The 25,474-nt window shown below is 66.6% G+C and overlaps 3 protein-coding genes across 5 annotated transcripts; 1 reads left to right on the top strand and 2 right to left on the bottom strand.

Moving 5' to 3' along the window:
- Positions 1 to 4,385: 4,385 nt before the first annotated feature.
- On the bottom strand, positions 4,386 to 9,398 carry SFXN3 (sideroflexin 3). The gene is made up of 11 exons (XM_054206842.1): positions 9,325 to 9,398; positions 8,586 to 8,752; positions 8,176 to 8,346; positions 7,899 to 7,997; positions 7,557 to 7,632; positions 7,034 to 7,119; positions 6,484 to 6,611; positions 6,308 to 6,357; positions 6,129 to 6,178; positions 5,653 to 5,700; positions 4,386 to 5,332 (listed from the first exon to the last, which is right to left on the bottom strand). Exons 2-11 carry the CDS (start codon positions 8,747 to 8,749, stop codon positions 5,236 to 5,238), a joined length of 969 nt encoding a protein of 322 aa, XP_054062817.1. The 5' UTR covers positions 8,750 to 8,752; positions 9,325 to 9,398; the 3' UTR covers positions 4,386 to 5,235.
- An 870-nt stretch (positions 9,399 to 10,268) lies between these two features.
- On the top strand, positions 10,269 to 18,347 carry PDZD7 (PDZ domain containing 7). 3 transcript variants are annotated; one of them, XM_054206838.1, is made up of 17 exons: positions 10,269 to 10,366; positions 11,048 to 11,455; positions 11,645 to 11,785; positions 12,193 to 12,367; positions 12,692 to 12,868; positions 13,084 to 13,231; positions 13,472 to 13,532; positions 13,999 to 14,424; positions 14,906 to 15,109; positions 15,310 to 15,351; positions 15,535 to 15,692; positions 15,833 to 15,924; positions 16,062 to 16,153; positions 16,256 to 16,327; positions 16,841 to 17,335; positions 17,647 to 17,747; positions 17,900 to 18,347. In XM_054206838.1, exons 2-17 carry the CDS (start codon positions 11,263 to 11,265, stop codon positions 18,047 to 18,049), a joined length of 2,727 nt encoding a protein of 908 aa, XP_054062813.1. In that variant the 5' UTR covers positions 10,269 to 10,366; positions 11,048 to 11,262; the 3' UTR covers positions 18,050 to 18,347. The 3 variants fall into 3 exon arrangements, with proteins under 3 accessions (XP_054062813.1, XP_054062814.1, XP_054062815.1); XM_054206839.1 differs by having other exon boundaries at positions 15,313 to 15,351; XM_054206840.1 differs by having other exon boundaries at positions 14,077 to 14,424.
- LZTS2 (leucine zipper tumor suppressor 2) lies at positions 18,286 to 25,440 on the bottom strand. The gene is made up of 6 exons (XM_054206841.1): positions 25,396 to 25,440; positions 23,542 to 23,610; positions 21,767 to 22,234; positions 20,888 to 21,403; positions 20,015 to 20,284; positions 18,286 to 19,913 (listed from the first exon to the last, which is right to left on the bottom strand). The coding sequence occupies exons 3-6, from the start codon at positions 22,193 to 22,195 to the stop codon at positions 19,233 to 19,235; spliced, it is 1,896 nt and encodes a 631-aa protein (XP_054062816.1). The 5' UTR covers positions 22,196 to 22,234; positions 23,542 to 23,610; positions 25,396 to 25,440; the 3' UTR covers positions 18,286 to 19,232.
- Positions 25,441 to 25,474: the final 34 nt, after the last annotated feature.

The following is a 25,474-nucleotide window of genomic DNA, read 5'->3' on the forward strand; positions in this document are numbered from 1 at the left end:
AAGCCATGGGCAGTGCAGCTCAGGAAGACAAGATGGAGCTCAAACCTGGCAGGTAATTAAACCTCCTGCTTAATGAGACTGTTGAATGTGCTAATAAATAGCAGCAGCTATGAATGAGGGGTGGAAGAGCTAACCTGTGCTTAACAAGGAGCTGTGTTCAATCACACCTTGATTCAACCAGTGCGGCACCCGGGGCTTGCAGCTCCAACCGCTGGGAGCAGATTTTAGGGGGAAAAAAGGTGGTTGCAGCCCTGGATGGCCTAGAACTGGGGTAAATCACATTCCCAGCTACCCACTCATACTGGCCAGTTTTCCTTCCTTTCTCCTCAATTGGCCCTAGCCCAGTGAAGCTCCTGAAGTTGGGCCGTGAAGATGCAGTGAGTCTTAAGCACCAAAGCCCCCTCCTCCCTACCTGGAGCTTTGCTCCCCATCGCCGTTTCCCCCTGCTGTGGTGGTCCCATTGAAGCCAGGAGTCTGTGGATGCTCCTGGCAGATCCACAGCCATGGCATCTCTCCAGAGCTCTGTCACCAGTATGTGCCCCTGATGGCAGAGCTGTCATGGCCGATCTGGGGTGCCCTGCTGCTCCTGGCCCCATTATCTCCTCACAGCCCTGGGCTGATCTCCTGGACCACCCCACAGAGATCTGGGGCTTACAGCAGACAAGGCCAAGGAAAAAACCCACCCTGGAAAAAAGATCCTGGGCCAAGTGACTCAACGCACGTCATGTCAGGGAGGGCTGGCGAGCAGCGTCGGGGCTGGCGGGGACGGGAATGCGGGTTGTGTCACTGCAGAAGCAAACGTCACTGGGACGTGCTGGGGCAGGGGGTGCTGCTGGCACACTGCTTGGGGCTGTGGCGGTCTCATTCTGATAATAAACCAAATTTCCCATGTTTCAGCTCAAACTTGCTGCTCTTCTCCGTTTCCTGTCTGTTGGAGCAGCCTGACGCAGCCATGATCCAGCCAGCCCACCCCAAGGCCACACAGCTCTCGGGGGTCCTAACCACATCCTGGGTATCCACTGTGGGGACAAGGGACAGGCAGCAGGCAGGTCCCTCCTGACCCACATCCCAGGCCCCGGGAAGCATCCGGGCTCAGGTTTCTCCAGGCTTTTCCAGAGCAAATTCCTCCCAAGAACAAACCCGTCAGCAAATTCTTGGGGAAACGGTTGCAGCTGCGAGCAGGAGGGACGGTGGGGCTCTCAGGCCGGCCCCGAGGAGAGGCATCCGGGTGGCGAGGGATGCTCCGGTCCCTAGGCTGCCGCGGTGTCCCCGGCCGGAGGCTGCCGGGTCCCTTCTCCCGCAGGGCAGGAGCCGCGGCTCGGCGGGGCTGGATGCGGCTCGGCTCCTTCCCCGCAGGAATCCCTCTGCTTTCGCCGGGGTTTTTCCACCGGCCTCATCCAAGAGCAGGTCGTATAACGCGAGGCCAGGAAGCAAGCGGGCGGCGGGGGCTGCGTTCCCGGGGATGCCCCCCCTCTGCCTGCCGTCCACCCCCACCCCCCCGGCGGCTGACACAGCCGTGCCAACTTTGACACCTCGGGGACGGCTTAGCGCGGTTCCCACCGCCCCGCGACGTACCAGGGTCCCCCCACCCCAGCTCCGCATCCCTGACCCCGCAGCAAACAGGAGCACCCCCTATAACGTCCCTACCCGCCCCCTCAGCCCCTTCCAGCCCCCGCACCGAGGGGCTGCCCCGGCGGAGGGGTGCAGGCAGGCGGTGCAGGCAGCAGGCTGCGGGGTCTCTGCTGCCACCTCCAGGGCACTGCTTGCCTCGTCCCCCTCCCCTCGCCCTGGCACTCTTTTCCCTGTACCCGGGCCCTGCAGATCCTGGAGCTCCGCATGGCCACCTCAGCACCGCCCCCCCCCTCCCTGCACCCCAAAACAAGCCACCGCCATGAGCCCACCCTGGGGACCCCCACCGCCACGTAGTGTCCTGAGGGTCTTGGGGACTCTCCTGGGGTGCGGGGACCCTCCGCTCAGCCTGCCCTGGGTGCATCAGGATGCATATCCCACCCCCCGCCTCAACGGGGGTGGGTGCTCTGGAGGGTGCTGCCAGCTCTGTGGGACGGTGCCCTGTGCCCGCTGTCCCCCTTGCACCCTCCCTTTCCCCAGCCTCCACCAGCGCCAGTAGGGCTGGGACACAGCCGGGGAAGGTGACCCACCGCCAGCGCCCCGGCACCCCCTGCCACCAGGGATGGGCGCTGGGGAGGGGGAGCCTGCCCACCCCCCGCCCTGCAAGAGGCTGCCCATTTCCAGGCGTCATTAAAGAGCAATTAGCTGGAAATTAAGCTGAGAACAAGTATTGATTAGCTCATTAAGGCTGGGGGAGCCGGCTGTGGCGGTAGGAATTGCTGCCGCTCACCCTCATTATGGGCAAGGTTAAAGCTTGCGGTCGGGCAGCTCATTAAAAATGCTAGGGACCAATCAATGCCCCCAGCCCAGTGCCGCCCAGCACACTCAGCACCCCCGGGGACACCCAGATGCTGCCTTTCGGAGACTCACCCATGACCTCTGGGATGAGCCAGCTCGGGAAAGGATTGAGCATCCTTGCTCCCCTGCATCCATTGCCACATCCTGGGCTCCCCTGCAGAGGCAGCAGTGTCGCCTTTGGGCTTGTCAGCCCCACAGAGCTCACCAGCTGGGGGGGTCATCTTTCTTTCCTCCCCCAACCAGGGGACCCATGGGGACAGGCCCTCCCTAGCCCAGCAAAGTGATTGAATCCGTGGGCTCTCAGCAGCGCTGCCAGCTCCGGGAGAGGACAGCCAGTATGGCTGGTTTGCAGGACAGCACCCCAGGACTGCTCCCCACCAGCGCTGAGTTCGTCAGATCTCAGTCCAGCCATGCCAGCTTGTGCAGGTGGGGGACAGGCCAAAGTGGGTCTCAGGGGTGGGATGAAAGTAGCTGGGGACATGGGGACAGGCAAAAGACACCCAGTGGCTCCATGCAGCCAAGTGCTGCCATGCCACCCTGCCCTGCACCCCAGCCCCACAGCTCCATGGGCTCTTGGGGCGAGCCCAGGCCCTGCCGAGTCACCCAGCCGGACCCAGCCACCCCAAGCCCCTGTGTCTCCAGTCCCCTGTCCCCTCCAGTGTCCCTCCCATCCCCATCTCTGCCTCTTGTGGCCATCAGCAGCTCAGGGCCAGCTCCCAGTCAGTGCATGCACAGAGGGTGTCCCCGCGCAGGCTGGTGGTGCGGAGCTGGGGGGGTAGGTGTCATCATTATTTTTGTTTTCTTTGCACTGCCCTGGAAATATATTGTATTCTCAGCTAATCCCGTTCAATTACACCACAATAAAACACATAATAAAAACGTAATTCATTTTTCCCGAGCGCTCCATCTCCCTGTGTCTTGGCAAGCTATTAAAAATTTGTCTTCATTTTTCTGGCAAGAGCCTTGTACCTTTTCATCTTTAATTTATGAGAGCAGAATAGCTACTGACAAGCCCTTATTGCACGGCGAGGGGCTGCATTATTTATAAGCCGCCAATGGCTGGCTCAGGGGAGATATTTGCAATATGCCGGGGCCGGCAGAAGGAGAGGGACAGATTCCCGACGTGCCTGTCCCGATCCGCTCCCCCATCCTGGGTGGGTGCTGGGTGCAGGTGTCCTCCTGGCTGCCCCTGGTGGGGGGAGCACGCCCTGCCCAGGCTCTGCCAGCCCCTGCCTGCCGGAGAAGCTACAGAACGGTGTGGCTCTGGGCTGCCTGGCCCTTATCTCACCAGCTGCTGCATCTGCCCATCTTTGGCTTTGCAGCGACTCTCGCTCCTCCGTCCTGGCTCGACACGGGGACTCTGCGGAGCGTGGTTGCCTCCATCCCTCCTTCTCCTTGCATGGACATCCATAGCTCCCTCTGCCTGCCCTGGCTTGTGGGTGACACAGCTGCTGCCCGCGGGCTTGCCAGGGTCCCAGGACAGCAGCGACGTGTTCTCCGATAGCCGTGCATAGAAAGCGGGATAAAAATATCCTCGCTGGAGAGGCAGGCGCAAGGCCGAAGCCAGGGATTGAAGCAGAGCGTCCTGTGAGCGGGCTGGGAGAGGGGGTGGGAGCGTGGGCAGAGCCCAGGGTGAGGGGGGGGGGAACGATCCGGCCTCTCCAAACCAGCAGCATCCAGGGCAGCAGCTTAGCACAGAGCCCTCTGCGCAGCGGCGAGGTGCAAAGCTGCCTGTGCTAAAAAAAGCCCTCCCGACAGCTGGATGAGCTTAACCACACACCGAGCTAGCCAGAGCCTCTGCAAAAGCAGCAGGCTGGAAAACGGGAGCAAAGCCCGGCCCCGGGGGGCACAGGGGCACCCTGGCAGCCAACCTGTCCATCCCTCCCGCTGCCATCCTCACCCCCGCGGCAGTCCCTTCCAACCGTATACGAACTGGCAAGCAAGACGCTTCTCTCTGCTTTTGGTTTTGTATAAACAACCTGCCTTTATTATTTGGTATATGTATGGGTACATTGTATTTATATCAAAAATAACTAGAGGAAACCACGGTGAACTTAAAGCTATTTGAGAAGGTCCACCTGAAAGCAAGCACTCCAGGAGAGGGTAGAGTGTCCCCCCAGGGGGAGCCCAGCCCTGAATACAGATGGCATTAAGATGAGAATAAAAACATGGACTCTGCTGGAATTAAAATGTGCCATTTGCTCTGGGGATGGGAAGGAGCAGAAAGCCAGATTAAATCCCTGGAGCAGCCCAGAGAAGAGCAGGGGGTGAGCTGAGAGCGCGCGCCTGGGCTGGGAGAACCCTCCCCTGGGTTCGAGCCACTGTGTACGCTTGAAATCACTCACCCACGGCTATTTTGGACACAGGGAGTTTTCCTCTCTGAAAGCTGCTCTGCCATCCCCAGGCACCAGCTGCTGAACTGCTGGGGAACTTGGGGTGCCTGCAGAGGGGTCCAACCCTCCATGGCTGTGATTGTCTGCTGCCTCCTAAAGCTGGGGAGCACCATCCTCTTCCCCACCCCACATCCCCACTCACACGGTCCCCGGTGCAGCTGCACACGCAGGGTGAGCACGGGAGACACGCACAGGGGGGACAGCCAGGAGGTCCCCAGGCTTGGGGACAGGGTTCAGTGTGGTACTGCAGGGCTGCGGGCATCCCGGGAAGCGGGGCCGAGCACCTGGGACCTACAGACACATGACGGCCAAGGGAAAGCGGCGGCAGACCCGAAGGGATCCAAGGGGCGAAGCTCAGCGATGCGCCAGCCCGGTGGCTCCGCAGCACGCATCTCGGCCACCCCGGGACCCCCGTTCAGAGCCCTTTGTTGAAGTAGACGGTCTCCAGCTGCGGGTCTTTCTCCCGGATCCAAGCTTGGACTTCAGGCTCCAGGCGGCTCACGGACATCGAGCTGCCGAGGGGACAGGGATACAGTGGATGGAAGGGGGACACCCATCAGTGGCTTCAGGTTTGGGAAACCACCTGCTGCCACCCCTTCCCCACCTGCACCCCATGGGGATGTTGTCCCCATGCCCCAGCACAGACCTCTGGGTCTACACTGCTGCGTGTGCACAGGGATGTGTGCGCACATGTATTTTCAAGCCTCTGATCGTTCAAAGGGGCAGAATCATCTCTTGGGAGTTGGAGAGCACAAGGAGCCCACTATTTCCCTCCCGCACCCCATGCCTTGCCCCACGGGGCTGCACACAGGGGCAAAGTGCCCATCCTTACCTTTTCTGCGGGAAAAGCGCGCAGCACAGCGGGGTCGCGAACACCAAGCTGCAAGGGAAAGACACGGAGAGGAGAAGCTGGGCTGCAGCAAGGACAGCCCAGAGCTGTGCCGGGTGCTCATCTAGGGAAGGGGTAAGGAGACGTCATCTCCAAGCTCCAGAACCTGCTTTTGGCTCCTGGAGTGGGGCAAAGCCTGTCCCCATCAGCATGGGGGAACAGCGATGCTGAGCAAGAGCCCGTGGCAGGCTTGAGAGATGTCAAGATGGAGCAAAACAGCTCCTGGTCCCGGGACATGGCACCCCATCCCACCCGCCTGGGTGGGCAACAGCCTGGCTAAGCTCCATTTGCCCTCCCAAGGAGCTCTGGGGTGGCTCTCGCCTCCCCTGCCAGGCAGACCCCCCCAGCAGCACTGCCCCCCGTACCCGGGCTTGGTCTGTGCCCAGGGCAGCGATGCCCATCAGCAGAGGCTGACTTACCAGAGTCCCACCAGGCCAACCTGCAGAGGAGCATTCATGTACGGGTAGCGCTGCCAGGGACAGGGAGAGGCTGCGGTCAGTGGGGTGGACGGAGCAGGAAGGTGTCTGTTCCCTGACGGGGTGCCAGCCCTGAGAGATATCACCCCATGCCCACCCTCCCCTCGTGGGACCAGCAGTACCTTCAAGAAAGCTCTCTTCTCCAGGGCGTTCATGATCACCGGGGGGATGGCTGGGGCAGAGGGGAAGGAGATGAGCTCCCAGTGCTCACAGCCCCCCAGCCAGCTGTGGGACCCTGTCCCACACTGCCAGGGACCAACTGCAGCCCTCGGACACGGGGGGAGGAGGGGACACTCACCCATGGCCGGGGCTGCCATGCCAATGCGGGAAACGACCACCTGGAAAATGGCCTTCTGGGCTGCAGCCGTGGACTCGCCCAGGCGGTTCCCGTTCTCATCCGTGACAGGGATTCCCAGCTTGAGCTCTCTGCAGGGAGAGTGGGGGTGAGGGGGACCCCAGGGCACGCAGGTGGGGAGGATCAAAGGACAGGGCAGGGACACTGCACAGGAGCATATCTCCAAGGGAGGTTGGTGTCCTCCTTATTCCCCATCCACTGCCTGCATAATAAGTTGGGGGGGGTGTGTCTCAGCTGGACCCACATTCACATTTGGTGGGTCCTCAGCAGGGCTGGACACGGAGGGGGAGTTCACAGCTGGCGTTAACTGATAACCCCGTGGGATGCAATGGGGTGCTTGTACCCTCAAACCAACCCCCCAGGGGAAGGGGTGCCAGCAGGGCCAGAAAGGAAGCCCCCTGCAAGCCCATGGCATTCCTCCCCCCCATCCCCCACCAGTGCCTGGTGAATCCCAATGCGAGCCCGAGCGCCCCGTCCCAGCCCAGGGACTCACCTCTGCCTCATCAGCGGGATGTTGATGCAGTTGGCAGCAGCCACAGCCGCAAAAGGCACGTACCGGCCAATGATGGCTGGCAAGTGCTGCAGGGGTAAGCAGGGAGCACGTCACGCAGAGCGTCTGGGGGCAGAGCTGGCTGTCCCTGGGTCTGCCACCTCCAAGACCTTGGAATGTCCCAGCCCCACCAAGGAAAACCATTCCCTCCTCCCCTGCAACTCCCGGCCAGTGAAAGCTGCACAGCCCAGGGGGTTGGGGGGTCCCATGTCCCCTCCCAGCCCTGGAGGGAGACCGAGGGGTGAAAGAAGCCTGGAGAGATCCAGCTGGGGACGGAGCGGGGCTAGTGGGACAGGCCATCTCCAGAGCCATCGCTGGAGAGAGGGGCTGCTTTGTGTGCCCCCCGCGCACTCCCAGCAACCCCATTCCTCCATTTTCTCCCCTGCCCCAGGTGATGGGGAGCAGAGGGACACTCCACAGGGAGCGCCCAGGTGCCCCGGCCACTGATGGCCACATGCCACCTTACCTTGGTGAGCGATTTGAGCCCCAGTGCTGTGACAACTGCCCCTGTGGTTGCACTCACATAGGCTGTCCCCAGCTGGCTGCAAGAGCGGAAGGTGACACTGATGAGCCAGGGTCTCCCCATCCCACCACCACCCCAGAGGAGGGGACAGCATGTCCTTCAATAGTAGGAGGGCACCTGGGTTCCTCTCCCAGCTCTACCACCAACCCTAACAGCCCCACTGGTGTCTATCTCTGGCTGCACCAGGTCTCCATCATCCCATCTCACAAACCCCCACTATTCAAAAAGCTATTCAAGGCACTCCCCCCTGGAATTTTTGGGTGCCCTGGTCAGAGGAGTGCTTACCTGGGGGTGATGGGCGCATCCCCACTGCGGTTGGTGTAGTTGACGATGGCGTTGAAAGACTGGTTGACCCACTGCCAGAACAGCACGGCCGGCGTGGTCCTATGAGACAGAAGAGGGTGCTGGTGGCACTGGGGGATGCCACCCATGCTCCTATGGCATGGGTGCCTTGCCAGGTAAGGGGCATGCATCCCCTTCTCACCCCAGGGCCCAGGAGGGAGCCCAGGAACCCCCGCACCGGGCACCTTCCTGGGCCCTGGGGTTTGGAAGGGACGGGTACCTGTAGAAGGTCAACATGCAACCGGTGATGGTCATGTTCATGGGGACCTGGGCGGACATGCGCCCTATGAGGAGCATCTTCTCGCCCGTGTCGGGGTGGAAAGCCGAGTCATAGATGTACTTTGCCCGCCATAGCTGGTCCTCCGTCAGCCCCGGGGGCACCATGCCTGCCCTGCCGAGTAAGGGTAGCACCCGCTGGGAGACCCTCTGCCAGCAACTGTGCCCCACCTGGCCCCCCACCCCATATGGGGCAGTTGGGGGATGCCTCGGGGACCAGCCAGGAAATGTGGGGAGCTGTCTTTGGCTGGGGGGAGGCCAGCACTGCTCCCACTCCCACTCCGGGGAATGGCCCCGAGGTTGTATCCTGCCCGGGAGCAGTGCTGGGGGTACGCCCCCCCCTCCCCCCAGTACCTGTAGTCCTCCACCACCCGGCGAGCCTCCTCCAGCGTGGCCCCCGAGAGCAGCAGGTTTCGGGGGTCGGTGACCATGAAGAAGTGCTTGGCCCGGCCCTGGAAGGTGCTCTGGTCCCAGCGGGGCTCACGGATGTTGATGGTGGCAGGCAGGGACGGAGGCATCTTCTGGAAGGGGTGGGGGGGCAGTGGTTATGTGGGACGTCCACTCCCCCCTCCCGAATCCCTGGTGGGGCAGCTCTGGAGCTCCCCCAGCCGGGAGGGGACACGGGGGAGACACAGAGCACCCCTTTGCAATGGAGCTGAGAGGAGACCGCTGAGCCCACCCAGCAGACGGGGCAGCTCGTGGGTGGGTGACCCCCCCACTGCACCCCTCCACCCTGCAATCTGTCAGTGGGTAGCCCCCCGGTCCAGCTCGCAACAGCCACCGATGTAGACCCCTCCCACCCCAGCAGGGCACCCCGGACATGGGTGGGGGTACGGGGACCCGCCGCCCCGGGGGTGCCAGTCGCGGGGGGGTGGGGAGGGGGCGAGGAAGGGCAGGGGAAAACAGCAGATCCCCCACTCGGTACGGCACCGAAACACACGGCCCGGCCCCATTTCCACGCCCGCCCTTGCCGGCGAGAAGCGGGGCTGTGCTCCCCCCGCGCTGGGCCGAGCATCCCTCCTCCCTCGCGTGACACCCCCCCCCCCCCCCCCGCCCCATAACGACCCGGGCCGGGGTCGCCCCAGGCACTCACGGCTCCCGGGGCAGCGCCCGCCGTGCCCGCTCCCGCCGCCTCCGCCCCTCTCCCGCCCGGCGCGCTGACGTCCGGCCTCGTCACGGGCCGGGGGCGGGGGGGGGCGGCCCCGCGGCGGGGGGAGCGCGGCGGGGGCCACGCAGGACCGGGCCGGCTGCGGGGGCGGGGGTGTGTGTGGGGGGGGTGTGTGTGTGTGTGGTACGTGCCAAGCCGCACGCGGGTGTCCCCGTGTCCGCCGCGCGTCCCCGCGGGCTCACGCGGGTTTGGATGTTCCTCGTGACGTCGCGCTCACGCGTGTGTTCACGCGTGGGGCGGGGCGGGCGGGCACACGCGCGTGCGCGCGCCTGAGCGGGGCCGCGCGCACGCGGGTGCCCCCGCTGCGTGGGCGTCTGCGAGCGCGACCCTGCCCCCGCGGGAGTGGGGGGACACCACGGTCCCCGCCCCCGCCGCCCCCCCCCCCCCGCAGCCCCGTGTCCCCTCGTCTGCCCTCCCCCCGCCCCGCATCACCTGAAACCGCCGCGGTGTCGGGTTCGCGCTGGCGGCTCCGGGCCTCGCCGGGGGGTCACGGCCAGCCCCGGGGTGGACGCGATGCCCCCCGGGGAGGGGGACACGGGGGGACACCGGCTCGCATCACCGGAGTGATCGGGGGCGGGGGGGGGGGGAGGGGGCACACGAAACCCCCCCACACCCCGTCCGTGCCTCAGTTTCCCCCGTGTGCCCCCGGCATGCTCCGGGATGACCCCCTCGGGGCGGGGCACCACATACCTCGCCCCGCGCAACCCCACGGGGGGACGCGCCACCCCCTAGCCCCCCAACGCCGTGCCCGTGTAGCGGGGTATGCACAGGGCTCCCCCCCCCCCGCAGTTGCAAAGCCAGCCCTGGCCGCTCCTGATTGACAGCTCCCGCGCCCGGTGGCCGCGCCGGTCCCGCGGGGGCAGCCAATCCCCGCGGGCGGGGGGGCGGGAGGCGGTGCCCCCCCCCGGCCTCTCCATCCCCCCCGCGCTGCCGGGTGTCTCTTTCGCAGGTGGCACCATGGGGACAGGTGAGGAGGGCACGGGGCGCGGGGGCGGAGACGGCGGTAGGGGGGTCCCCAGCGCCCTTTCCGGGGGGGGGCACCGCCGGCTGATGCTGGGGGCCGGGGCGCCGTGGGGGGCAGGCGGGCGGCGGGGACACCGGCGTGTCCCCCTGACCGAGGCCATCACTTATTTATTGAGGTCAGGCTGGGGCGAGCGGGGGACGAAGCGGGGGGGCCCCGTGGTGGCGTTTCACCCACGCCTGGAAAATCCCCGCGGGTACTGCCCCGGGGGGCTGCGGGCTTGTCCCCTGCCCCATGGCGGCTCCTGGCGATGTAAATCCGGAGGGGCTCCGGGGAGGATGGAGAGGGGCTTCTCCCCCCCTCCTGCTGCAAAGCCTCCCCAGGGAGGGGACCGGGGTGGGCAGGTCCCGCTCTCTGGCATAAAGCTGAGGTTCTTACGTCCCCACTCCAGGGCCTTTCCGGATTTACACCACCAGGTAAAGCCCCTTTGCACTCCCTATTCCGGATTTACACTGCCAGGCAAAGCCCCTTTTCACCCCGGTACCTTGCCCTAGGGCAGGACAGCCTGTGCCCGCCCGCCCCCATGGTGGTACCCAGGAGCCCTGCAGCAGTTTGGCCCCCAGGGTCCTACAGGACAGGGAGGAGACAGGGATGGAGAAGGGGTCACAAAGCTCCTTGTCCCCCCAGGCTGTGCCACCGCGCCCAGGACCCATCCTGCCAGCACAGCGTACCCACGCCAGCTGTCCCCAGCATCGCGCTGCTAAGAGGGAGCGGTGCCTGAGCCCGGGCATGTGCTGCTGGACTATGCCATGTCCCCCCCCGGCCGGCGGGCAGCCCCAGCCCCGTGAGGACACGGCCAGACCGGAGCCGGACGCCGGGACACCGGGACGCCCAGCGCCGCCATGGCCCAGGGCTGGGACGCGGCGCTGTCGGGGATGACGACAGGCAGCCGGTCACGGAGCTCCAGCAGCGAGGCCAGCCTGGCCCCCCACTGCCTCCTCAGCAAGCAGAGCCGCCTGCTCAATGGGGCCACCCGGGTCAGCCGCGCTGCTTCCCCCATGGGCCGCGTCATCCTCATCAACACCCCCATCGAAGGTGTGTGGGGTGCCCTCCCAGCCCTCTGCCCACCCCTGTGGCTGGGGAGGGGGCAGACGCCTGGGTTTCCCGGGTCTGGGGGTAGGGGGAGTTGTCCTGGGACTGGGGACATCCCCATCAAGAGAGATATGCCCTCTCCTGTTGCTTGCGCCCAGCCTGGGTGACACATCCCGTCCCTCGTCCCCATAGCCAGCAGCAATGAGAGCAACATCATCAATGCCATCACGGTGGAGAAGAGCATGGACGGCAAGCTGGGCTTCAGCGTCCGTGGTGGATCCGAGCACGGGCTGGGCATCTTCGTCAGCAAGGTGGAGGAGGGCAGCGCTGCCGGTAAGTGGGACGGGGTGAGGGATGCCGGTGGGGACAGGCACGTGCCAGCAAGACCCTCTCTGGAAGCTCCCAGTGACACAGTGCCATAGTGGCAATGCCACCATTCATGGTTGCAAGCCACCATTTGCTCCCTGCTGCCTCTCACCATGGAGTTTTCAGGCTGCCCACAGAGAAGAGTCGGGGACAGGAGTGGGCAGCCCTGTGCTGATGGCTCTGAGCTCTATCCCCAAGCCACAGTGGGGTGACAAGCCCCCTGTGCCTGCTACAGCCTTGGTGTGATTCCCAGGGATCCCTGCCTCTGTTCCTGTGGGGTTTGGATCAGGCTGGGGTCACATTTAGGGAGGGGATGCCAAACAAGGACATCAGTGCTGGGTCAGGTGCCCAGCCGAGCCGTGTGCCCCTTGCAGAGCAGGCCGGGCTGTGTGTTGGTGACAAGATCACGGAGGTAAACAGTGTGAGCCTGGAGAACATCACCATGAGCAGCGCCGTCAAGGTCCTCACTGGCAACAACCGCCTCCGCATGGTCATCCGGCGGATGGGCCGCGTGCCGGGCATCAAGTTCTCCAAGGAGAAGACGGCCTGGTGAGCAGGACATCCCCCATGCCAGCACCCCAAGCATGGTGGGGAGGCTTGGTGGGGTATGCTGGGGAGCAGGCAGGGTGCCAAAGCTGGGGGACTCTCAGGGTTGGGGGCATCGGAGGTCTCTGACAAAGGTGGGGGGAGCCCAAGGTGGGACACAGGTCTGTGCAGGAAGGTCTGGAGCAGGCAGGGTGGGGTGCAAGCCCCATCCTCAACACCCCCCATCCCCATTGCTCTTCCTCTGCTGGTGACACCAATGGCCCCATCCTGCTGGAGGGCAAGAGCCAGACCCCCGAGCCCCCCCCCAACATTGTGCCCGTGCTCCAGGGTGGACGTGGTGAACAGGCGTCTGGTGGTGGAGAAAAGCGGCTCAACGCCGTCGGAGAGCAGCTCCGAGGATGGGCTGCGGCGCATCGTCCACCTCTACACCACCTCCGACGACTACTGCCTGGGCTTCAACATCCGCGGTGGCAGGGAGTTCGGCCTTGGCATCTACGTCTCCAAGTACGTCCACCCCAGGGGACATGCAGCACCCTGATCCCCGCTGTGCCCACGGTGGGGCTCGGCACCTCCGCCCTGGCTGAGCCCCCCCACCCTCGTAAGACTGTGGGCATCACTACCGCGGGTGCTGGGGCACAGGGCCACCCAGGCAGAGGTGTGGGGCAGGAGCAGGGCTCCGACAAGGGCTCGGAGCCATCCTGCCCCCCCTGCTGCCCTAGGGTGGACCCCGGGGGGCTGGCGGAGCAGAACGGCATTCGGGTGGGAGACCAAGTCCTTGCAGCCAACGGAGTCAAGTTCGAAGACATAAGCCATAGCAAGGCAGTGGAGGTGCTCAAGGGGCAGACCCACATCATGCTAACCATCAAGGTACTGGCACCCAGCCCCACGGGACCCCTGGGCGAGGTGGGGGGGTTGGTGTGTCCCCAGGCTGGCGCTGCCCCAGCTCGGCCCGGCGCCTGTGGGGCTGGCGCAGCCACCAGCTGGTTGGGTTTCAGGCGGGTGGGAGGCGGCGGGGGGGGAGGGGGGGGGATGCATTATTCATGGCTGGCACCAGATCGGGTTCACCCAGCACATGCTGACCCCCATGTCCTCTCCCCCTGTGCCTAGGAGACCGGCCGGTTCCCTGCCTACAAGGAGATGGTGGCCGAGTACTGCTGGCTCAGTCGCTGTAAGGACAGTGCTGCATGCGTACTGGGAGGGCCGCCGGTCGGGGAGGGGGGGGGGCGGGGGGGACAGGGCTGAGACCACCATGCAAAGTGCAGCTGGCCCCGGTGGGGAGGGAGGGGGTCCTCGTGCCATGGGGTCCCATGGCCTCAGAGGGGGCACGAAGCTCCCTGTGCCACAGTCAGCATCTCCATGGTCTCCATGGCCTCACAAAGGTCTCACCTGTCCCCCGTTCTTCTAGGGGACGTAAGAGCCCCATGCTGTGGCCAGCAGCCCTGTGGTCCCTGCGATCCTGCAGGGTCTCATGTGTCCCCATCCTTGTAAGGGACATGAAGAGCCCTATGCAATGGCCAGCAGCCACTTGGTCCCCCACCTTGTGGGTCTCCACGTGTCCCCTGTCCTCAGGGTGAAAGCAGAGCTCCCTGAGGCCCGGTGGTGTGTCACCCAATGTCCCCACTGTGCCTTTGCAGTGACCAATGGGCAACTGCAGCAGCTGTCTCAGGCCTCGGAGACCAGCTCCTCCATCTCCTCCTATTCCTCGGGGCCAGCACCAGGGGCAGTGAATGGGCTGGGGACAGCCACCTCGGGACCCCCCACCCGCACCGTTGATGTGGCCATCTCCACGGAGGACGGGCCACGGCGGGGCTGGGCACGGGAGCGTGCCGAACGGGCCATGCAGACCGAGCCAGCCGCCGAGGGGCTGCCAGAGACGCGGCGCATGGTGCGGCCCCCCGAGCTCCTGCGGGACACAGCCATCCGGGCCCAGGGCGTCCGCGAGCCCCCCGGCACCCACCCGCGCCGGACCTTCGCCCACTCGCCCAAGACAGCGCTGCTGCTGGCACTGAGCCGGCCCCGGCAGCCCATCACACGCTCCCAGAGCGACCTCACCGTCGCCGGTAGGCACCGGGGCGCAGCCCCACGCGTAGCACTCACCCCTGGCTGGCGGTCCCTTCCAACCCTGCATCCCCAGCCCTGCGTGTCCTGTAGCTCAGCCTCTGCCCCACATGGAGCCTATCCCCTGCTCAGGAATCCTATAGCCCCTGCCCCACACAGATACCTGGCCCCTGCTCCTGGGCATCCTATAGCTGAGTCCCTGGGCCCTACCCCAGCACCTTCTAGCCCCCGCCCCATACAGACACCTGGCCACCAGTCCTGGGCATCCTATAGCCCAGCCTAGACCCAGTCCTGTCTGCAGGGCTTGCAGGGCACCCCAAAGCCCAGCCCTGCAGCCCCTGGACATCCCCAGCACTCTGCAGCAGGTCTCTTTTCCAGTCAGTGCCCCCCCAGGTTACCAGCCCAGGCCTCTTCCCAGCTCCCAAACACCATTTGGGGTGGCATCCCCCACCCTCTCCGCTCCAAACCCCTCTCTGTCCCCAGAGGAGAAGAGGAAGAAGGAGAAGCCAGAGGTACAAGGGGCACGGGGGGCTCCCCCGGGGCTGCACCGCTCCAAGACCCTCGTCAATCTCTTCTTCAAAGGGGGCCGTGCCACCAGCCAGAGCTGGGCCCCCCCCAGCCAGGACCCCCCCGCCTCCGACCGCCGGGCACGCGCCAAGTCCCCGGGGCGCCCTGATGGGGACAGAGGTACTGGGATGGGGGACAGGGCGGAGAGGGACTCGACCTGGGACCAGTCCCACCTTCTGTGGGCACTGCGACCCCATTGTGGCATCCCTAGCATGGAGGGGGAGCATGGGGAGGGAGTCCCCAGACATGCAATTTTGGCGATGGGCAGCAATGCTGCTGGCCCCCCCACGGGTGCTCACCCCTCTCCATCTCCCTTGCAGTAGGTGCTGTGCAGAAGTTTGTCATCCGGAGCCTGAAGCGGGGTAACGGGGGTGCCTGTGTGCCCGGGGCGGGGGGACGGACTGTGGGGCAGGCTCTGCATGTGCCTGGCCCCACACTGCGTGTGTCTGACTGGTGTGGATTGAGCTGGTGGGCTGGGGGTGGTTGTGGGGGGTCCAGGGCGGTCGCTGCCCCTCTGGCCACCCCTCCTTGCTGTGCCCCCCCAGAGAAAAGCCAGCGTGCCAGCATCCTGGGCCCCGCGGGCATGGCTGCCCTGCAGCCCAGCAGCAGCGACCCGGAGGCCCGGCTCCCGCACATCCAGGACACCGCCGCACGCCTCCTCAGCCCCGACGAGGTGACGGCCGTGCTCCGCCACTGCTCCCGGGTACGGTGCTGCAGGCACGGTAGCTCCTGCATGCTGGGGGGGAAGCTCTGTGACCCCCCACACACACATTAAGGTCTGGAAGGTAAACTGAGGCACGGGGGAGACACACCCATGTGCTGACACTCCTCCTGCGCCCGCAGTACCTGCATGAGGGCAGCGTGGAGGATTTGGTGCGGCCGCTGCTGGCCATCCTGGACCGGCCGGAGAAGGTCCTGCTGCTACGGGATGTGAGGTGGGTGGTACCCCGGGGTACCCCAGTACCACCCAGCCGGGTGAGACAGACCCAGAGCCCCACATGTGCTCTTCAGCTCTGGTCGTGTTCCATCCCGGAGGCAGCCACAACCTGTCCCTTCCCCTTTGCCCCGGCAGGAGTGTGGTGGCCCCCACAGACCTGGGACGGTTCGACAGCATGGTGATGCCCCTGGAGCTGGAAGCCTTTGACGCCCTGAAGAGCCGCTCAGGTAGAGCCTGGCCCCGCTGGGGACCTTGACCGTGGGGGGTCAGCAGGCAGGGGTGGGCACAGCCTGGGGGGGGGTGTGACTGGCCGCTCTCCCTGCCCATAGTGCGCTCGCCTGCCCTCCGCCCAGCCCACCACGACGTCCCCCCCAAGAGACACCTCATCACACCAGTGCCTGGTGAGTGCCACCCCACGGGGTCTGCGCCCTGGTCCCCAGGCTGCCCTGGGAGACAGGGGGGGCACCAGGGAGGGTGTGGGGGGGGTGCAGGGTGGAGGGGGTATGGGTGCAGTTTTGGGCGAGGAGAAAGGGAGCTAGGATGCCTGGGTGCAGGGGGTCCCAGGGGAGAGGGAGGCTGGTGGGTGCAGGGGTTCCTGGGGGAGAGGGAGGGTGGTGTCCCTGGGTGCTGGGAGGGCCCAGGGCAGGATCTGGGGACCATGGGTGCCAGGGGTTCTTGGGGAGGAGGGACCTGGAGTCCCTGGAGAGAGCTGGAGTGCCTGGGCATCCCTGGAGGATGAAGATCCTTGGTGCCAAGGGGGTCCCTGGGTTGGTGGAGGTCCCCAGGGCTCAGGGCTTTGGGGTGCTGGGGGGATCCCTGGGTGGCTGGGGTCCCAGGGGATCCTTGGGTGGTGGGGGTCCCAGGGAGCAGGGCTGTGGGGTTCCGGGGGGATCCCTGAGCCCCTCTCATTGCAGACTATCGGGGCGGGTTCCTGCTGAAGCCGGCTGGGGCCCCAGAACTGGAGGAAGCCGGGGGGCTACAGGCGAGCCCAGCCCGGCTGCGAGCCTCCCCCAGCCCCCACCAGCTTCACCCCCGCACCTACACCCCACTCCCCGACGTGCCAGTGGATGCCTACGCCTGCGCCAGCCGCCCCCCACCCCCTGCCAGCCCCCGGCCCCCCAACTGGCTGCTGGCTGAGCTCCCCCTGGGCGAGGGGCGCGGGCGTTCACGCAGCCCCCGGCCCACCTGGCACAAGGAGCCCCCCAGGTCGGTGCCCGACAGAGGGGCCGATGTGCTGGGGAAGCCCCGGCGGACACGGCCCCCCCTTGCACCCCTCTTTGGGGGGCCAGGTAGTGAGGCAGGTGCTGGCGTGGCCACCAATGGCCCCGGGGATGCTGGCAGGGAGGAAGAGGAGGAAGAGGAGTACCGGCTGCTCACCGTCACCCTCTCCAAGCTGAAGCACTCGCTGGGTGGGTGGCACAGGGGTGGGACCCTAGGGATGGGGTGGGGACCCTCCTCCTGGCACCAGCATCACTGGGATGGGTGGGACCCCCTTGGCAAGGGGCATCCCATTTAGGGAATGGGACAACACACCGAACACTGCTCCTACCTCCAAAACTAGGTGGGGAGAAGAGGAGCTGCCACTGCCTGGTGCCCTCCACCCTAACAAAACAGGGCAGGACAGAGGCATGGCTGCCCAGGGGAGGGGGTGCCATGGCTGGGAGTGGGTGGAGGGGGTCCCAGCCTACCTGGATGCGAGGGTCTTGTGGCTCCCTCACAGGGATCAGCATCTCCGGCGGCATCGAGTCGAGGGCACAGCCAGTGGTGAAGATCGAGAAGATCTTCCCTGGGGGAGCCGCCTTCCTCAGTGGTGTCCTCAAGGTACAGGGGGATATCGGGGGGACCCAGCACACCCCGAGGGGTGGGCAGGCATCCAGACATCCCCATCCTGTGGTGCTGCTGGGTGCTCGCAGCCCGCTGGCACCCCAAAAGCGGCTGTACTTCACCCTGCTGCCTTCTCTCATGGGGGTCAGGCCGGGCAGGAGCTGGTGTCAGTGGATGGAGAGAGCCTGCAGAATGTCACCCACCAGCGGGCTGTGGACATCATCCGCCAGGCCTACCGCAACAAAGCCAAGGAGCCCATGGAGCTGGTGGTGCGGGTGGCTGCAGTCTCCCCAGAGTGATGCTGCACCCCCCCTTCGAGGAGCCATCCCACGCTCAGGAGGAGCTGGATGGCTCATTCCTGCACCAAGTTGTGGCTGGTCTCAGCACAGGCAGAGTGCACGAGAGCCAGAGTCACCCCACGGGCACAGAGGAGATGCCCGCAGCAGGACCCAATGTGGGGGGGGGGGGCAATGCTGGCAAGGTGGGAGGGGGACAAGTAGCCCCCAACCCTGCTCTGGACAGACAGACACAGCCCTGAAAAAAAAACACAGCCAGGGGCTTGTTTTTAATGGGCGTTTCCAAGTGGTACACGGGCGAACCGGGCTCTGGGAATGGGACACGACCGAAATAAAGTACAAAAATCCCCCTCTGGAGCCAGGGGCGACCAAGCCAGAGCTGGGCACAGCCAGGCTTTTCCTTTGGTTTGACCCCCCTGGGTGCCCAGCTGGGCTACCCACCACTGCCCACCCCAGGAGTGTCCCCGGGGTGTCCCCAGCTGTCACCCCCGGCACCGTGCCCCTCTCCCCTGGCAAGCTGGGCATCACAGGGGCATGGGCCAGGCTATTTCTGGGGGGGAGAGAACAGAGGGCTGCTGGGGACAAGGGCATGGGAAAGGCACTGAAGGCAAGCTGCCCCACGGCAGGGGCAAAGAGGACGCAGACAGGTGGAGTGTGAGCTGGGAGAGGGTGATATGTTTTGGTAGGTCCTATAAAAATAGAGTTATTTAAAATGGCACAGAAACTAATCCCCTGACAAACACACGGAGGGCAGGGGGGAGGCTGGCACAGGCAGGCTACACATGCCATCCCCTCTGGAACTGGCTGGGTGACAGTGCCAGCAGGGATGAGAGGGAGGGGACAAGCCAGACCTCCCCCGGTCCAAGGTGACCCTGGTTGAAGCCAGCGCCGCTAATCCCCTGGGCGCTAAGAAGATCAGCGGGGACCAGCTCCGGGCAGCCCTGAGGCCGGGACTCAGCACCCACCTGGCCCCACATCTCACGGGCACCCCCCTTGCTATGCCAGGTGCTGATGCACCCTCGCCACAACACCTCGATGCTGGGGAGGGGGCAGTGCCTGTGGTCCCCTCTGCCCCCTCCCAGTGCCAGCACAGTCTTTGCAGAGCTGGGGGGAGGGCAGGGATCCCCCACAGCCCCCTAGCTCCCAAAATCCCAGGGGCTGGAGTTCCCCCGCAGCAGGCAGCTTCTCAGATCTCAGTGGCCGTGATCTCCTCGAAGGGTGGGTCGGGGCCAGGGGGGTCGCAGGGCTCGGGCGGGGGGTCCTCACCCTGGAGCCGGAGATGCTGGAGCCGTTGCTCGAGCCGCCGGTTGCGGCGGTACATCTGGATGTAGCTGTACTGCAGCTGCTTCTGGTAGCGGATGACCCGCTCCTTCTCGCCCTGCCACGTGCCACGCTCCTGCTCAAAGGCGTCCCGCTGCTCCTGCCCGCGCCGCCGCTCCAGGGCCACCTCCGCCCGCAGCCGCTCCAGCTGCCGCCGCAGCCCCACGCCGCCCCGGGGCTCCTCGTCGGGTTGGGGGCATCCCTCGCCGGGTGGGGGGAAGCCATCGCCGGGTGGGGGGCATTGCCCGCGGGCAGCTTCCCGCAGCCCCGCCACCTCCTGCTCGAGCCGGCCGGCTTTGGCGCGGAAGAGGTCGGCCTCGCTCTTGCGGCGCTGCAGTTCGTTGGCGCAGACCTCCAGCTCCAGCGCCTTCAGGCGGGCGGCCTCCTGCAGCCCCTGCGCCCGCCGCTCGCCCGCCTGCAGCTGGGCCCGCGCCTCCCGCAGCTGCGCCCGCAGCCCCAGCAGCTCCGCACCCCGCTGCGCCAGCTCCGCCTGTGCCTCCTTCAGCTGCTGCTTCAGCAACGAGATCTCCCCTGACTTCTGGCACACCTGCGGGGGATGGCGGGGGCTCAGGGCGCTGGTGGGGATCCCCCCAGCCTCCAGCTCCTGCACCCCCCGACTCCCCCAGCAGTCCCCATCGGACAACTCACCTCCCACTTGGTCTCCTCCAGCCGGGGTGCCATCTCGGTGCGCTCGCGCTGGAAGGAGGCGCAGCGTCGCTCCAGCAGCTCCCGCTCCTGCAGCAGCTGGGCCAAGTCCTCCTGCAGCTGCTTCTTCTCCTGCTGCAGCTGCAGCACCTGGAGCTGCAGGACCTGCTGCCCTCGCTGCGCCGCCTGGGCCGCCTGCCGCGCCTGGGCCGCACAGCGCTGCCGCAGGCCCTCCAGCTCCTGCTCGCAGCGACGCTGCTTCTCCTCATACACCTGGGGCGGGGGGGAGAGGAGAACACGCTGGGGGGGCAGCATGGCATCCCCCCAACTTCTGCTGCCCTCCCCGGGATGGGCATCCAATGCCCACAGGGAGGGGAGGGGCTTGTCCCCCCCAAAGACTAGAGGGGTTCAAGAGGGGTGTGATGTAGTAGTTGACACCCCCTCCTTGTGTCCCCCCCAAACAGAAGAGGGGTTCAATGTAGTAGTAGACCCCCCACCTTGTGTCCCCCCCGCCTTGGCGTGCTGTCCCGTCCCCCCCCGCCACCCTGTTAGCACCCCCAGAGTCTATAGGGCTCCCCCAGCCCCACCACCAGCAGGGAGAAGCCACAGGTCCCAGGCACAGCTGAAAAAGGGGCACCCTAAGATGAGGCACCCCAGTCTGTACAACTGGCCCCCCCAGATCACAAAGGCTCCCCCAGGGACCATATAGGACCACCCATCAGTGGGGAAAACCCCCATCCCCAGACCCACAGAAAAAAGTATCCCCATACAAAGGTCTGCATGAGGGTCCCCAAAGGGGGTCCCTGCCCCACAATGGGGGGACACATCCACACAAGGTGCCCCAGGGAGGGAGACAGGGGGATGCCAGGGGCGTACCTGGCAGATGGCCACCTCATTCTCGTCCAGGCTGTCGCGCAGGAGCCGCAGCTCGGCCTCCCTCTCCCGCAGCTTGTCCTCCAGCTCCCGCACCAGCATGGCCTCCTCGCCGGGCAAGGGCGAGCGCCCGCAGGAGCCGCTTTCCGAGGAAGGCCGGCCGCGGCCGCTCAGCGAGCCCGTGCTCTTGCTGGAGGACGAGCGCCCGCTATCCGAGTTGGAGGGGCGGCAGCCCCCCGGCGGGTCGGGGGGACCATGGGGGGTGGCCGGCAGGGCGCCCGCCTCGGGGTGCTGGCTGCAGCCCGTGCTGTAGGTGGGCAGGCTGGAGAGGGAGTTGCGCCCCGAGTCCGAGAGGGTGCTGGCGCGGCAGCTCAGGGAGCCGGGCTTCTCGGCACCCAGCAAGTGGGTGAGGCTCACCTGGCTCTCCGAGAGCCCCGGGCGTGCGGCTGCCTGGGCGCTCCGGAGCTTGGGCACCACTGGCTTGAAGGCCATGGGGCGGATCAGGGTCTTCTCCACGTTCTGCCAGGGAAAAAAGGGGAGACTGGGGAGTGCTGCGGGACCCGTTGACCTCCCGAGGGGCTCCCTGGGGCGGTGACGAGGGGGTGCCCCCAGCCCCGACACCTTCACATCCAAAAGGAGACAAGGGATGGTCGCTGCCCTCTCCATCCTCCCTCCATGGGGTGCCCAGGTGGGCTCCCATATGCAACCCTGGCACGAAGGACGGGGCATCAAAGGGATAGAGACCACCACGTCCCTAGGGACACCAAAAACATGGCTATGTGGCCCCAGTTCACATGTCCAAGCTGACAGCCCCAGCGTGGCACAGGGAGCAAAGTCAAGACCCCAGCACCCATCCACTCTGCTGCCACCAGCCCCTCTCACCTCCTCCAGTTTGCCAGAGACGGGGACGAGCTTGGGGGGCGGCCCCCGCAGGTGGCCACTCAGGGCTCGGTCATCACGGGGCTCATCCGAGTCGCTGCAGGGGCTGGCGGGAGAGGGGGCGTCGAGCCAGTCACCACAGAAGCCCCCATTGGCGTAGGCGTGGGTGACACTGGGCACAGCCGCGTGGGGCTCCTCAGGGGACAGGGGGTCCCGAGGGGTGGCCCGGAGCAGCCCCTCCTGCTTGCGGAAGGAGGCGGTGGGGAGCCCCCCATCACAGGGCTGGCCAGGGCGGTCGTGGCGGGGCCGGCCGGGCAGGAGGCTGCTGACACTGCCCATGGCGGCGGGGGGCGAGCCCGGGGCGGCACGGAGCTGCGCAGCCCCCTCAGCAGCAGCCTCGAGGGGCACCGGCAGCGTCTGCACGATGGCCATGGCGGGGGGGTCCCCGGCGGGCGGGAGCGCACGGGCAGCCTGCAGGCAAGGGAGATGGGGTGTCAGAGCAGCGGGGACCATTCATCATGTCCCACCAGCTGCCACCATACTCAGGTAGGCACAGGGACACCCCTGAACCCCCATCGGCCATCCCCAATCTCACAGGCGCAGGGAGGCCCGAGGGGAAGCAGGCAGGAGATGCCAAACGAACCAGACTAAAACCCGGATTAGCTAAGGGGGTGGCACCAGCACCCCCCAAGCTGGGCTCAGCACCCTGGGGGTGCCAGGGGCTGTGGGGTGCCCGTGGCACCGTGGGGCAGCGGCGTTACGGTCCTGTCCCCCGACGTGCCCCGGCATGACCCCGCTGCAGGAAGCGTGCCAGAGCTGGAGGCGAATCCCGGGAGGCCTGCGGAGAGCCGGCTCCCGGGCAGCCTGCCCGCCTGCCTGCCCCACGGCGCTGCCTGCCCCACAGCGCCTGCCAGCGCAGCCCCCACAGAGAGTGGGGGGCAGCCCCACACAATAACAGGGACAGCCTCTTCCCCTGCCCCACAGCCCCCACGTCTCTGCAGTGACCCTACAGAGGGTGCCCCTCTACCCCCATGCACCCACAGTGGGGTGCAGGGTCCCCCAAAGAGCCACCAGCCCCTGCCCATCTGCCTACCAAACCCCCACCACGTGGGGGGCTGGGCAGGGCGTCTCTTCCCTGACCCACCACCGGGGTGGGGGGACACACCACGCAGCCCCCTCTGCTACCGGGGTACCAGGCAGGTGGGTTGGAGCCCACATGAAGCAGCACAGGCCAGGGGGCTCTGCCCCACACACCCCCCACCTCCATAAAGGGGGCAGCGGCCGGGCAGGCTGGTGGTCCAGGATGCGGGCACCAGGCTCCTTCCCAACCCAAACACACGGATACCCCTCATTCCTGCCCTGCGCACCCCACTCCTCCAGGCGGGGGGGCCTCTGCCAATGCCCCGCTGCAGTACCCCCCTGCCCCAACCCACGCCATACGCCCACGTGACGTGAGGCAGCCGACGGGCCGGATCCGTTCCCCGCTGCCTCATCGCATCTCGCACATGGCTGCAGCTGGCACAGGGCGCGGGCAGGGGGGGCCGCTGCCCGCATGGTCTCGCCTGCCGAGCTGTCACCTGAAATCAATCCGCCTGCCAGCGCCCCGGGGGGGGCAAGCAGGGGAGAGATGCTGGCGAGCCGGCGAGCCAGCCCCCCTCCCTCCCTGCCATCGTCGCCCCCACCTGCACGTGCGGTCCCCAGGCGCGGTGACCTCACACCGTGCCCATGACGCCCCCGGGTGGGAAGGTGGGTGACACCCCCGACCCCCCCCAACTTACCTCGCCAGCTGCTGCCCATCCGTCCGGTCCACTTGGGTCCCTGCACCACGAACACGGCTCTGCCGGCCCCTGAAGTGGGAAGGAGAAAGAGGAGGGGGGTCAGGGTGCCAAACAGCAGCGGGGGTCCCTGTGCCCCTCACAGCCCCCCCTGCCCAAGCCGCCTGTGCCAGCGTGGCACAGGGGGTGGCAGGGGAGCCTGGCGGCAGGTACGCTGCTCCCAGTGCCCAGGGAGGGCTGTGGCTGCCCAGGGAGGGGTGGTGGGGACAACGTCCCCCTGTGGGGACCTGACGGAGGGGCAGAAGCACAGATCAGGGACCCGGTGGGGACAGGGGGGCCCTTGTCCCAAAGGGACATCTCAGCCCTCGCCAGCTGCAGACAGGCAAGGCACAACACCCCACCCCAGCGAAACCCGGCTGGGACATGTGGGTCAGGAGGACGCCCCTAGGGACAGCCGGGTCCCCGCACAGCCACGGAGGGGACGCTGCCACCGTCAGGGCCCCGTGCTCAGTGGCGGTGGGAAGGGACTCCATCTTCTCCCTCCCGCAAGCCCCCACAGCCCACCGAGAGGGTCCCACTACCACCCCGGCGTGGGGGGCAGCCCCCCGGCCAGCCGCCAGCGCCCTGTGAAACCTCCCTCCAGCCACCCAGTAAAACCAGTCAGGAACTGGGGCGGCGCCACCGCCAGCTGCTCCGGCCGGAGCGCAGCAAAGCCAGATCCCACCGTTCCGACCCCGAAACGGAAAGGGAAGGCTCGGCCCCTGCTTGGCCGGACCCCCACCCTGAGCTGCCGGGTGTTTCGGGCCCCCAGGGACCCCCACGCCTCAGTGGCACCTCAGGGCCCCCCCCAGGGCAGGGGCAAGCAGCCCTTCATCCCTCCCCACACCTGGCCCGTGTGGGATGGACACCCCCCTGGTGCCTAGCAGTACTGCTCTGCTGGCCCCCCCACATCCCGAGGCTCCGTGGGTGATGCTGCCTGCCTTGTCCGACCCATACCCCCCCCTTGCCCTCCCACCCACCCCACACTGCCCCACGGAGCCCTGCAGCGCCCAGCCTGCCCCACGCTGCTTCCACCCTGCCCAACTCCATGGCTCCCCAAAGCGCCCCATGGCACCCCTGGGCCCCCGCTGCCCCACAGCTCCCGCAAAGTGCTCTAAAACACACCAAAATTTTCCCATGACACCCCCAAAGTGCCCCACTGAGCCCCAGGGCCTGTACTGCCCCACAACACCCCCAAAGTGCCCCACAACACCCCGAAGTGCCTCACAGAGACCCTGAGCTTCTGCTGCCCCACAGCTCCCCCAGAGTGCCCCTAAAACACCCCCAAAGTGTCCCACAGAGCCCCTGGGCCTCTGCTGCCCAACAGCTCCCCCAAAGTGTCCCCAAAACACACCCAAAGTGCTCCAAAACAACCCTGAAGTGCCCCACGGGAGCCCTGGGCCGGCACTGTCCCATAGTTCCCCCAGAGTGCCCCTAAAGCACCCCCAAAGTGCCCCACGACCCCCCCCAAAGCGCCCCATGGAGCCTCTGGGCCTCTGCATCCCCAGGACCCCCCCAAACTGTCCCTGCAACACCCCCAAAGCACCCCACGGCGCCTCAGCGCCGCCGCTGCCTCCCAGAGCGCCCCGGACCTCCCCCCCCACCCCCCAAAGCGGCCCGCGGGGGCGCGGCCCCCCCAACACCCCAAGCGCCGCCAGCTCCCCCGAAGCGCCCCCATTCCCCCACCCCCCTCGAAGCGCCTTCCTGGGTCCCCCGCGCCTCGGCCGCCCTCCCCCGGCTCGCCCCTAGCGCCGCCGCAGCTCCCCCCGCCCCCCCCCAGGCCCGGCGGGACCCCCCGGCCCCGGCCCCCGCACTCACCGCCGCCCCGCTGCCGCCCTCCCGCGCCGCGCCGCGCCCCGCCGCCCCGCCCCGCCGCAGGCCACGCCCCCGATCAAAG

The sequence above is a fragment of the Rissa tridactyla genome, chromosome 6, assembly GCF_028500815.1.
Source record: "Rissa tridactyla isolate bRisTri1 chromosome 6, bRisTri1.patW.cur.20221130, whole genome shotgun sequence".
Classification (NCBI taxonomy): Eukaryota; Metazoa; Chordata; class Aves; order Charadriiformes; family Laridae; genus Rissa; species Rissa tridactyla.

What these genes read in the sequence shown, in the direction of transcription:
- SFXN3 (XM_054206842.1), bottom strand. Translation starts at nt 8,749, where the DNA reads ATGCCTCCGTCCCTGCCTGCCACCATCAACATCCGTGAGCCCCGCTGG. An exon ending in GGCTCAAATCGCTCACCAAG is followed by an intron (nt 7,120 to 7,556) that starts GTAAGGTGGCAT and finishes TTACCCCTGCAG; the next exon opens with CACTTGCCAGCCATCATTGG. An exon ending in CATGGCAGCCCCGGCCATGG is followed by an intron (nt 6,358 to 6,483) that starts GTGAGTGTCCCC and finishes CCTCTGCCCCAG; the next exon opens with CCATCCCCCCGGTGATCATG.
- PDZD7 (XM_054206838.1), top strand. Translation starts at nt 11,263, where the DNA reads ATGGCCCAGGGCTGGGACGCGGCGCTGTCGGGGATGACGACAGGCAGC. An exon ending in CTTGGCATCTACGTCTCCAA is followed by an intron (nt 12,869 to 13,083) that starts GTACGTCCACCC and finishes CTGCTGCCCTAG; the next exon opens with GGTGGACCCCGGGGGGCTGG. An exon ending in CAAGCTGAAGCACTCGCTGG is followed by an intron (nt 17,336 to 17,646) that starts GTGGGTGGCACA and finishes GCTCCCTCACAG; the next exon opens with GGATCAGCATCTCCGGCGGC.
- LZTS2 (XM_054206841.1), bottom strand. Translation starts at nt 22,195, where the DNA reads ATGGCCATCGTGCAGACGCTGCCGGTGCCCCTCGAGGCTGCTGCTGAG. An exon ending in TCTCTGGCAAACTGGAGGAG is followed by an intron (nt 21,404 to 21,766) that starts GTGAGAGGGGCT and finishes TTTCCCTGGCAG; the next exon opens with AACGTGGAGAAGACCCTGAT. An exon ending in ATGAGGTGGCCATCTGCCAG is followed by an intron (nt 20,285 to 20,887) that starts GTACGCCCCTGG and finishes CCCCCGCCCCAG; the next exon opens with GTGTATGAGGAGAAGCAGCG.